The following is a 12,334-nucleotide window of genomic DNA, read 5'->3' as shown; positions in this document are numbered from 1 at the left end:
TTACGAGGAGAATAGCAAAAATCATCAAACATTTCCAATGTCAGCAACCTTTACTACAGCATTAGAAAATAGAGTAGGTGTGCAAGAAGACAGGGAAACAAGTAAAAAGCATGCTTTTGTCCCCAGGCTTTTTTGTAGCAACTACACTGGCTTCAGCTGGATAACAAATTGTCCTGGAATTCTTGGCTTTGGAGCAAACATGTCAGCTCCCTGGTTACGCCTTCGTCATTGCCCAAAGTACCACACACTTTAACCTTCCTGCTCTTTCCATAGGCCTGGGTTTGTCCCGTATCCAGGAAACTTTATATGTTGTCTAAACTGAGCATCCCAGCAGGCTATGAGGCAGATGGCAGCTCAGGATTCAGAATGTTGACCAATTCCTACCTGGATCCACACCACCAAGCTGTAACTCAGCCTGCCTCTGCAGAAATAGGAGCCCAGCCACGTGGCTAACAGCTTTTTTAACTGCTACTCTCAGCAATGAGGAACTTCCCCAGCAGACAAGATTCAGTAAGACGGCCTTCATCAAGAGAAATGAAAAGGAAGCAATATCAAGATTGATCCAACAGGATATACAGGTTCAACCAAACACTCAAGACAATACGCAAGCCCCCAAAGCTCAATTAAGCCAGGAGGAGATGAGGACCAGGTGCTGCTATCTTGCCCTCTAGTCCTTGGGACCTCAGGTCACAAACCCAGGACATCATGCAGGTCTGCCTCCATGTCACTAGATTGTCATAAGAGGCTTCATACTTGTCAGGAAGGAAGCCAGGACATGCCTGAGGTGGCACCTGAACTACATCTTTAAAACGCACAACACGTATGAAAAAACCAAGGTACAGAGTGTAAAGTATGATGCTATTTGTGTAAAAAAATAAGAGAAGGAGGGTAGGTAGGAGTATGTATAGGAAGAAACAGTCTCTGCAAGGGAACTTAAGAAACTGGCAGCACTATCTCTGGGGAGGGGAGCTGAGCAGTTGGGAAGAAAAGGCAGGAGGAAGACTCTACGTTTGTATCTTTTCAATTCAGAACTATGTGAATGTATAACCTTTTAAAGAACAAATTAAAATTTTTAAAAATGCATAATGCTACTATCTTATTTCTTTTTAAAAAATGCTCTATGTGTGTGCTCAGAGAAAACATTCTGGAAGAATCCTATTGCGAACCATGGGTTACACTGGGACGTGGGAGTAGGGGAAGGAAGGAGACTTTCGTGTTTTATTTCATACAGTTAGTAGCATTTTACTTGTTTCCAAAAGGCAGTACTACTTTTGCAAATTTTACTTTAAAATAAAAATAAAAACCTTTAAAAACTGCAACCTCGCTTTCAAAAACAATCCCTAAACTCCCACAGCACTCTGTCTCACATTACTGAATCACATCCCATCTTGTGTTACGATTATTCGTGTCCAGGTCTCATCTCTGTTAAATGCTGGAGCAACTGCAACTTTGTTCTGTCTACCATGCTGGCTCCACTTCCCAGGGACAAGACTCTAGAAAAAAGACCTGGTAAGGAATAAAACAATCAAAATGGTAACCAAGCAATTACACAGGACAAAACAATCAACCAAAGCTAAGAGTGAGCAGTAATCTTATACATATATTAATTAGTACAAGAATATCGCTGGGCATTGTGGCTCACGCCTGTAATCCCAGCACTTTGGGAGGCCGAGTCAGGCAGATCACCTGAGATCGGGAGTTCAAGACCAGCCTGACCAACATGGAGAAACCCCCTCTCTACTAAAAATACAAGATTAGCCAGGTGCATGCCTGTAATCCCAGCTACTCGGGAGGCTGAGGCAGAATTGCTTGAACCTGCAAGGCGGAGGTTGCGGTGAGCTGACAACACGCCACTGCACTCCAGCCTGGGTGACAACAGCAAAACCCCGTTTCAAAAAAATATATATATCAGCAATGGCCAAGTTAAAAATGCACTGAAAACAAAGCATGCTTCCCAGATTTCCCAGGAATTCTGACAATCTGCATGTGTGCATGTGCTAGGAGCTTTGCAAAATAGCCAAGCAAACGCCAGGCATGGTGGCTCACACTTGTAATCCCAGCACTTTGGGAGGCTGAGGTGGGCAGATCCCTTGAGGTCAGGAGCTCGAGACCAGCCTGGACAAAATGGCGAAATCCCGTCTCTACTAAAAATACAAAAATTAGCTGGGTGTGGTGGCATGTGCCTGTAATCCCAGCTACTCAGGAGGCTGAGGCAGGAGAATCGCTTGAACCTGGGAGGCAGAGGTTGCAGTGAGCCAAGACAGTGCCACTGCAGTCCAGCCTGGGTGACAGAGCGAGATCTCCCAAAAAAAAAAAAAAAAAAAAAGGCGAGCAAAAAGTAGCAGCTAAATTCTTAAAATTCAGTAAATTCTTATCTCAGGATATGTTCTTTATTTAGGAAAATTCCTGAGTGACCTGAGTGTGGAAAGATGATGCTCCTATTAGCACATGGCCTGAAGGGATGAATAAAATAATTTTTCTGTAAAATGCAAGCAGAAAGTTTGAGTTTCTGGGAAAAATGGGAGAGTGTGCTAGAAAAATGAAGGTGATGTGAGGTGGTCCAGAAAAAGAGGGCTCAGTACTAGGCAAGGGACCATGTGGTGGAGGAAAAGATTGCCCCTGGGAAACTGAGAAATTTTGGGAAGCAAGAGGCACTGAATGTTGACATCTCAGTGTTAAGCTACTTTCTCTAAAGTAATGTAACTCCTCTTTGTGGCCTCTAACAGACTGTCACTTATTACCACTGACATGAGTTTGCACAGGGGATTATCCAGAATGGAGCAAATGGGGCAGAAGGATCCCTCACATCCATAATTCTCAGTAACACTCCCAAAACCCTCAATCTGAGGGCCGGATTTATTCCCCTGCCTGAAACAACAACGAACAAAACCAGACAAGGTATATGAAAAAATGATTCCAGATGGAAATACATGAATGATAGTGATAGAGGAGAAATGCTGATACCAGTAGAGAGAAAATCTACAAAGAACAGACACAGAGATCAAGAGATAAGCAGAAGTGGAAAAAAACAAGAGGAAATCAGAAAAAAAATGAATGCTGCTGTGAACCCACAAGAAATAAAAGGACTAGGGTAGAACTGGATTTCTCACAGTACAAGGGATGGACCCTGTCTCTGTTTGGGGCTGACACCTGGGTGCCCTCTATAAGAAAGAAAGGTGCCCACCATTCTTTCACTCTCCAAATCCAATCTGTTAGGAAGTCTTGTTAGTTACAACTTTAAAACACATTCAGAACCCAACCACTTCTCCTCTCTGCCACTGCTACCACCCTAACCCAAGTCACTGTCAGCTCTCACCTGCACAACAGCCGAGAACCTCCTCGCCTTCCCAATTACAATTTCACATGCCCCTGACTCCCAACCCATCTATTCACATAGCAGTCAGCACATGTGTCACCTTACACAAGAGCTTAAATTATTTGCTTACTGTCTATCTCTCCTACTAAAATGTTAGCTCCATGAAGGCAAGGTCTTTTTTTTTGTTCATTGACGTATTCCCAGAGACTAGAACAGAGCTAAGGTATACACAGTCATCCCTCAGTATCCGTGGAGAATTGGTTCCAGGACACCCCTTCATTCTCCACTCTTCACGCATCAGTTTATGGGGGTTCAGGAGGACCAGGATCTGCAAATCATACTGTAAGAAACACCATCTTGCTTTGTCAATTAATGCTGGGACTACAATGACTTGTACATAAGAGATTCATATATGCTCACTGAATAAAAAAATGAATATAAAATAAGTTTCAGGTTATATATGGTACCTAGGACTAGCCTGGGCAGAATCCAGATGCTTTTGTATCTCCTAGCACACGCAATGAATGATAGAGTTGATACTCAAAAATGATGTGAATTCTAAAAGAAAATATATTGTTTAACATGGACCTAAGCCAATTCTGTGCCAGCCACAATAAACAAGAGATGGCTATGGCAATTCTTGTCTTCAAGGAACTTACATATCTGTATCTCTATTAATTTGTGAACAAGTTCAAGTAACTCAGATATAGTATAACTGCTCTACTCGAGATGTATACAAGAAACATTTAGGAGTCACAGCCAGGCGCGGTGGCTCATGCCTGTAATCCCAGCACTTTAGGAGGCCGAGGCGGACGGATCACGAAGTCAGGAGATCGAGACCATCCTGGCTAACACAGTGAAACCCCATCTCTACTAAAAACACAAAAAATTAGCTGGGTGTGGTCACGGGCACCTGTAGTCCCAGCTACTCGGGAGGCTGAGGCAGGAGAATGGCGTGAACCTGAGTGGCGGAGCTTGCAGTGAGCCAAGATCACGCCACTGCACTCCAGCCTGGGCGACAGAGTGAAACTCCATCTCAAAAAAAGAGAAACATTTGGGAGTCACAAAGAAGGAAGTGACCATCTTTACTGAGGAGGTCAGAGGTCAAGGAAAGATTTCTAAAAAAAGATTTAACTTAGGCCGGGCACGGTGGCTAACACCTGTAATCCCAGCACTTTGGGAGGCCAAGGCGGGTGGATCACTTGAGGTCAGGAGTTGGAGATCAGCCTGGCCAACATGGTGAAACCCCATCTGTACTAAAAATAGAAAAATTAGCCAGGCATGGTGGCACAAACCTGTAATCCCAGCTACTTGGGAGGCTGAGGCAGAATCGTTTGAACCCAGGAGGCAGGAGGCTGCAGTGAGCAGAGATCGTGCCACTGCTCTCCAGCCTAGGTGACAGAGCGAGACTCCATCTCAAAAAAAAAATTTAACTTGAGCTGAGTCTTTAGGGAAGAAGGTACAGTCTGTGTGAAGGCATAACATACATGATTAAGTGGTTACTGAGAGAGAGTTAACAGAACATGGAGATATTCTGACAGAAGACAGAAAAAAATTACAAAGTACTGTCCTGGGCCGGGCGTGGTGGCTCACGCCTGTAATCCCAGCACTTTGGGAGGCCGAGGCGGGTGGATCACAAGGTCAGGAGATCGAGACCATCCTGGCTAACACGGTGAAACCCTGTCTCTACTAAAAATACAAAAAAAATAATTAGCCGGGAATGATGGTGGGCGCCTGTAATCCCAGCTACTCGGGAGGCTGAGGCAGGAGAATGGCGTGAACCCAGGAGGCAGAGCTTACAGTGAGAAGAGATCGCGCCACTGCACTCCAGCCTGGGCGACAGAGCGAGACTCCATCTCGAAAAAAAAAAGTTCCTGGACCCACCTCTCAAACTACCCATTTCCCAATAAGATGTGACCTCCAAAGGGGCTTAACAGATTTAAAAACATCAAATAACACACTCAGGGAGGGAAAGACAAAACGTATTTATTCCAGGCCAGGTCTTAAAATGCACACTGCACTGTTCCCTGTTGTTATCAGCACCAGTAAGGAAAGAACGTGCCTTAACGGCAGCCCCACCCAGAGCCTGCTGCGTGGCTGCTGTGAGGCTCCCCATGAATCCATGCAGTCTTCTTCCTCACTGCTGCAGTTGGTGAGGTTTTCTACCCTCACAGCAAAGGGATCCTTAACTATAAATTCACTGTATGCAGAGAAGAGGACAGAATCTGATTTACTGATTGTTCCTCATTTAAACCATGACTTAATCTCTATCTTAGGATTTAACTATCTTTATTTTCTGGTTAAAATTTTAAAAAAAAGTGGGGAGAGGGTGAGAGTGGTAAGGGGCAATAGCAATAGAGATTACACTGTGCTGACACAGAGACTAAATTCTAGTCAGAGTGAAGACCCATATAAAAGGCCGGCTGATGGTTTAAAGGAAGTAACTACATGGAGTCTAATCGAGACATTCATGAGTTACATCTCATTATCAGCCTTAGTAATGTAAGAAAACAATTCTCAACAAAACTGGAGTCCACAGTTGTCAAGTATGCTTTCTCAGGCACGGGTAGGTAAAAGTCTGGAGAAATGGGTTCTCTCCATGCCCAATGACAAAGCAAGACGGTCCTAGGTTTGAGGTTAAGAGCAGGTCCCATTGCCGGGCGGTATCCGCAGCTCACAGCTGAGTTTAGCAGTGGAATCGAGTGGAGAATTTGGGAGATACAGGCACAGTCAGAGGCTGGTCACTTGACTTTATCTCCAGACCCTGGTACTTGCGTATTGGATTTGCCTTATGCACCTGCAAAGTAAGGAAAAGTTACCAGTGAGAGGGATGTCAGAGAACTACGCTTATAATTGCTTTTATTTTTTTCTTTTTGAGAAAATGTTTGTAGAGTTTTACAGATCCCAGTCACTAGTTTCAGGTGTGGGGAGTGGGGCCTGGGGGGCAACACGGTATGATGGAAAAGTGCATGTGCTTTGGAGCCCAAAAGGGTTTCTATTCAGGTCTCTATTGGGTCCCCCAGCTTTCCTTTAGGCCACAGTCTCCTCAAGTCCCTCAGCTTTCACTAAAGAATGCCAAACCTATGTCCTGTGTGATTTACTAGGGTATAATAGGGCTGTACTCAAGTATAGCAGAGAAGTTACAAGCTAAGAATTTCCCAGAGTACAGTCTTAAGTTTACTGACTATAAATATTCACCAAAAGCCTGAATCCTGGGGAAAAAGCAAAAACAAAACACAACAACCATACCAGGAAGGGTGGCTAAAGAAGGCATGGTCCCATCCATCCTTTAGGGTAGTCTAAAATCAATCCTAAATCAAGCCAGATTAGTAGAGAGTTAACCAGCATTGACTGAATTGTGCTTTACAATGTTGCCATCAGTTATGTTGAGAATTGCTGCAAGAAGCAGTTCTATAATGGGGACAAACACAAGAGGCAGGTACCAAATGCTAAAGAAAAATCAAAGTTGAGGCCGGGAAAAAAGGCTGATTATATGAGTGTATATAGAGTGGGGATTATACTATTTTCTCATTCACTCAGCAAATGGTAGTCTAGATTTTACCAAGAGGCTGGTCTCCTAAATAGTGTGTCCGTGGAACCTTCCTATGGGCATAATCACCTATGCCAATAGCTGCCAATAGCTGTTTCAACTGCTAGTCTAGCATTTTATTTATTTATTTAAAATAGAGATGGGACTTTGCTATGTTGCCCACGCTTTTCTTGAACTCCTGGGCTCACGCAATCCTCCCACCTTGGCCTCCCAAAGTGTGAGGATTACAGGTGTGAGCTGCCACACCCAGCTGTAGTATAGCACTTTTAGACAAAACCTCAACAACTTACACATTTTTCTTTTCTTTTTTTTTTTTTTTTTTTTGAGACAGTCTCGCTCTGTCACCCCCAGGCTGGACTGCAGTGGCACAATCGGCTCACTGCAACCTGGGCCTCCCAGGTTCAAGCAATTCTCCTGCCTCAGCCTCCCGAGTAGCTGGGATTACAGGTGCGTGCCACCATGCCCGGCTAATTTTTGTATTTTTAGTAGAGACGGAGTTTCGCCATTTTAGCCAGGCTGGTCTCCAACTCCTGACCTCAAGTGATCCACCCACCTGGGCCTCCCATAGTGCTGGGATTACAGGTGTGAGCCACCATTCCTGGCCTTCTTTCTTTTTAATTGACAGATAACACTGTATATTTTTATTGTGTACCGCTGATGTTTTAAAGTAGACATACATTATGGAATGGTTACTATGTGAGATAATGCATTTGTTAATTAACATTGTAGTGTGAGCACATAACATCCACTTATTGTAGTGTGAGCACATAACATCCACTTTCTTTACAGTTTTCAAAAATACAATATATCATTAACTACAGTCACCTTGTTATATGATAGATCTCTTGAAATTTACTCCTCCCATCTAACTGTAACTAAGTAACCTTTTACCAACATCTCCCCATGACCCTTTCTTTTTTTATTTATCATACGAAGTTCCATCTAAAACTGTCTGCTTCCTCATTAACACAGTTAACACAACTTGCTGCCCTCCTAGCAGATTGGTCCTTAATGTGGAGTTCAGGTTTCTTTTTGGATAACCAACATCTAAATAATTATGTTAGTAGAGGATTACCTGGAGCGACGAACACTATAACTCCAAGGAGTTTGGGCCCAGTATTAAAACAAAAATACAGTTGCCATTTAATTCCCATGTCCTTCGCTATGTATTCTTGTCTAATTACAAAACTCAGTGGTGCTTCTTAACCCCAGAGGAAATAATAAGTTACATAAATAAAATAAACAAATAAATAAAAAACAGTCCTAGGAAAGGCATCATGGTTATACCACATGTTGTCCTCCTTATGAAAACTTCCGGAAGAAATTCTGTCTAAAAATTCACTATCAAAGGGATAAATGTATTTTTTGAACAACTGTCTTATGTCTCATGAACACTGCGAGTTTTGTAACTGACAGGTTGGTTCCTAAAAAGGGCCAAAATTACAGCTCCTACTTAGATCACAATGTATACATCGTTAGCTTCATTCACAACTCAACTTCATCACCACCCTCAGTTTGTGCAATTCCCCCTTTCACTCATTGTCTTTGGTACAGCCTTGCGGGCTACCTTAGATCCTGTCTGGTACAAGGTAAGGTACAGGTAAAATAAAACAGAGGCATGTTTGTGTTCGTCAGTGCTCATGCTCCCAGTTACCAGTTCTCTCCGTAGCCTGGCCAGCTCCTCCTTTTTCTGCTCTTCCTCCTGTAGTCTGGCCTCCTCCAACTGCTGGGCTTTCTGGGCTTCTACCTCAGCCATTCTCTTCTCCAGCTCCTGCCGCTCTTTGGCTCTCTTCTCAGTAGCCAGCTGAAAAGGTTCCTGAACTAGAGAACCAGAAAGGCCCTCTAAGTACAGAAACAGAAAAAATATTGGTGCACAAGCAGGACTTGCATAAACCTACGCCCCCTGGAATGAGCAAGTGGCACAGACATGCACACTAACAGGAAGACTGTGCTCTAAACAAGCCCCATTAGGAGAAAGGTAGAGCCAACTAAATACAAAAAGTTTTAGAATTTTAAGAGTTCAAAGGGCCCCTGGAAATCGTCCAGTGTAATTGGGAAAAAGGCAAAGACATAAAGTAGCTTGCACAAAACTATATAGTGATTGATTTTCAGGCAGACATAGGAGAAAGATCCCAATATTCTTTTTTTCCCTTTTTGGAAAGATTTTTTTGAAAAAGAGATGGGGTCCTTGCTATGTTGCCCATGCTGGTCTCAAATCCCTGGGCTCAAGTGATCCTCCTGTCCGGGCCTCCCAAAGTGCTGGGACTACAGGCATGAGCCACCACACCCGGTAGAATCCCAGTATTCTAGCACACTGCCCAGTGTCTAAGGAATCAAATGTTTTATATCTAAAGTTTGCTTCAGGATGAATTCCAGAAAGCCATACTGGCTCTCCCTCCCTCATTTACTTGTTTCTCTGTGGATGGGGAAAACCTATCATTGTTGTTGAAATGCCAGCTGCTTCTGCCAAGGTTCATGTTAAACGAATCTGGCCCTAACACATCCTGCAACTCAACATAGCTGCTGGGTTCAATAAAGGCAAAAAACTGGGTCTAGGGGAAGAAAAGCTACCATCTGCTAAAGTCAAATGCTTCTAGTTGACATAGCATTGTACTGACACACTGAATTCCAGCATCCCACTGGGAAGTCTGACAATTCTGCCCGAGTCCCATCAGAGTACATATAATACTACCAGCAACTGATTTCTTCTCTTTCTTGGGAACAAAGGGCTCCTGAGAGATGATGGTGTTTGGACGAGCCTTGAAGCAAGCTGCTTCTTTCTGCTGTCTCAGTTCTTCTTCCAGCTATTAGAGAGAAAGTCAGTCAGATGAGCAAAGCCTCACCTTTCTATGACCACTACCTCAATAACTTAAGTTCTAATGTCTGAACTGCTTCATCAATAAAAATAGCAGATTTAATATAAACCCTAGTAAAAATCTCTCACACAAACTTTACAATGAACAGATCAGTCTGACAACATTTGAACTCACTGAGAACTAGAAAGCATTTTTAAGATACTTTTAAGATTCCCAAGTTTGCATTTTCGACATTAAAGTTTACTTTTTTTTTTTCCTTTTTAGTTTATGTTCACATTTTTTTTCCTTATTATTATACTTTAAGTTTTAGGGTACATGTGCACAATGTGCAGGTTTGTTACATATGTATACATGTGCCATGTTGGTGTGCTAAAGTTTACTTTTAAATTAAAAAAAAAAAAGATTCCAAACACAAAGAAATGATAAATGTTTGAGATTATGGATATGCTAATTACCCTGATCAGATCATTACACATTATACATATTGAAACATCAGTATGTACCCCAAGAATATGTACATTATTTGTCAATTAAAAAAAACAAAAAATTTTAAAGGTACTTTTAAGACCTATCTTTATATCATAAAAATAAACAACTAGACATTTTCTGCCTTCACACATGATTCATTAGGAACTATACAGTATCACCTATAAAGTATTCTTCCCACCTCCAAAAAAAAAAAATCTAACCAGAATTGAATCAAGCCTCCAGATCTTACTACTCATTTATAGGAAATACAAGCAACAGAGGAACATGTTAGACAACTGTGTGGGAACGCAATCAGCAAAATCCAGATTGTGGAAAATCTACAGTACAAACAATCCAGTTTATTCAACAAATAAAATGCAAAGAGAGGAGCCTATAGATTGAAAGAAGATTCGGAGATTTAGCAAACAAAGGCACTATGTAGACTATATATGGATATTGATTTTAACAATTCAACTGTTTAAAAAATTATGAGAAATGTGCAGATATTTGATTATTTTTAATCTTTTTAAGTGTGAGAATATTATTGTGGTTATAAGTCTTTATATTTTAAATATATACACTGAAGTATTTTTGGATGAAAAGGGATGTTACATAGAATTTGTTTCAAAGTAATCTTACACAGGTAGAAGTATCCAGCGTAAGATAAGTGGGTAGAAGTTGGGATGAAACAAGACTTTTCATGTTTTGATCACTATAGAACCAGGTGATGGGTTCATGAAAATTCATTATACTATTCACCCTACTTTTATATTTCTGAAAAGCTTTTTAAAACAATTGTTTTTGTTGTTGTTCTTTGCAGAAAATGCCCTACACAGACATTCTGTGTCTTGGTCATTGAGAGGGGAAAATTCACTATTTCCAAGGCAACAGTCCTAAGGTTTCTTAGAGAACCACACCAACAGGGGACCAACGTTCAGTCATGTAAGCCATTACAACTCTCGGGCTTCAGGAGGGGTAATTCCTACAAACAAACAATAGCCTAGAGCTCCTTTTGGAAAGAATCCCAGATTAATGATGACATAAAAATCCCAAAAATCTTAGAAATTCAGGGGAAATTTTTTCCAGCCACGTAGAATTAGATCCCAATTAAATCAGCAAATAACCAATTAATTGTTTTAAATCACCTGTCATTTATAAAGAGCAAATAGCACATCATGCTGAGAAAAACAGCATTGTATATTTCAATCTATTCTCCCATACTGTTTCTTACCAATGCATCAACAGAAAGGAATAAACACAATGAATGAGTCTAATAGATGGAATAGATAAGATCTTAAAGAGACTCCCAACTCCAGAAAAGCCTGTCGGTTCCCACATTCCCCAGGTGATCACTTGGAGCAGGGGACATTCCCAGGTGATCACTTAGAGCAGGGGTCAGCAAACTCTGGCCTACAGGCCAAATCCAGCTTGCAACCTGTTTTAGGACAGCCCTTGAGCTAAGAATGGTTTTTACATTTTTAAAGAGTTGATTGGGCACAGCAGCTCATGCTTGTAATCCCAGCACTTTGGGAGGCCAAGGTGGGCAGATCACTTGAGATCAGGAGTTTGAGACCAGCCTGGCCAACATGGCAAAACCTTGTCTCTACTAAAAACACAAAAATTAGCTGGGCGTGGTGGCACGCGCCTGTAATCCCAGCTACTCGGGAGGCTGAGGTGGGAGAATCACTTGAACCTGGGAGACGGAGGTTGCAGTGAGCCGAGATCGCACTACTGCACTCCAGCCTGGGTGACAGAGCGACACTCTGTCTCAAACCAAACAAAAAAAGAGTTGAAAACATGTAGCTGGGTGTGGTGGCTCACACCTGTAATCCCAGCACTTCGGGAAGCCGAGGCGGACAGATCACGAGGTCAGGAAATTGAGACCATCCTGGCTAACACGGTGAAACCCCATCCCTACTAAAAATATAAAAAAATTAGCCAGGCTTGGTGGTGGGCACCTGTAGTCCCAGCTACTCAGGAGGCTGAGGCAGGAGACTGGCGTGAACCCAGGAGGCGGAGCTTGCAGTGAGCCGAGATCGCGCCACTGCACTCCAGCCTGGGCAACACAGCACACACTATGTGACAGAGACCATATGTAACCTACAAAACACACACACACACACACACTATGTGACAGAGACCATATGTAACCTACAAAACCTAAAATATTTCTTATCTGGCCCT

The 12,334-nt window shown here is 42.4% G+C and overlaps 1 protein-coding gene across 8 annotated transcripts in view; it reads right to left on the bottom strand.

Moving 5' to 3' along the window:
- Positions 1 to 5,282: 5,282 nt before the first annotated feature.
- Positions 5,283 to 12,334, bottom strand: part of TPX2 (TPX2 microtubule nucleation factor) — a 63,425-nt gene continuing 56,373 nt past the window's right edge. For 4 of the 8 annotated variants that reach the window (XM_003814760.5, XM_008967520.5, XM_008967522.6 and 1 more), the window contains 3 exons: positions 9,559 to 9,670; positions 8,521 to 8,708; positions 5,283 to 6,113 (listed from right to left, as the gene is read on the bottom strand). In XM_003814760.5, the coding sequence (XP_003814808.2) occupies positions 6,003 to 6,113; positions 8,521 to 8,708; positions 9,559 to 9,670 (411 nt within the window). In that variant the 3' untranslated portion in view covers positions 5,283 to 6,002. The remainder of the gene's footprint in view (positions 6,114 to 8,520; positions 8,709 to 9,558; positions 9,671 to 12,334) is intronic. The other 4 variants (XM_008967523.4, XM_055105042.2, XM_055105044.2 and 1 more) reach the window with 1 other exon arrangement.

This window comes from Pan paniscus, chromosome 21 (assembly GCF_029289425.2).
Source record: "Pan paniscus chromosome 21, NHGRI_mPanPan1-v2.0_pri, whole genome shotgun sequence".
In the NCBI taxonomy this organism is placed as follows: domain Eukaryota; kingdom Metazoa; phylum Chordata; class Mammalia; order Primates; family Hominidae; genus Pan; species Pan paniscus.
The sequence above is the reverse complement of the archived record's forward strand: the minus strand, read 5'-3'. Positions and strand labels throughout refer to the sequence as shown.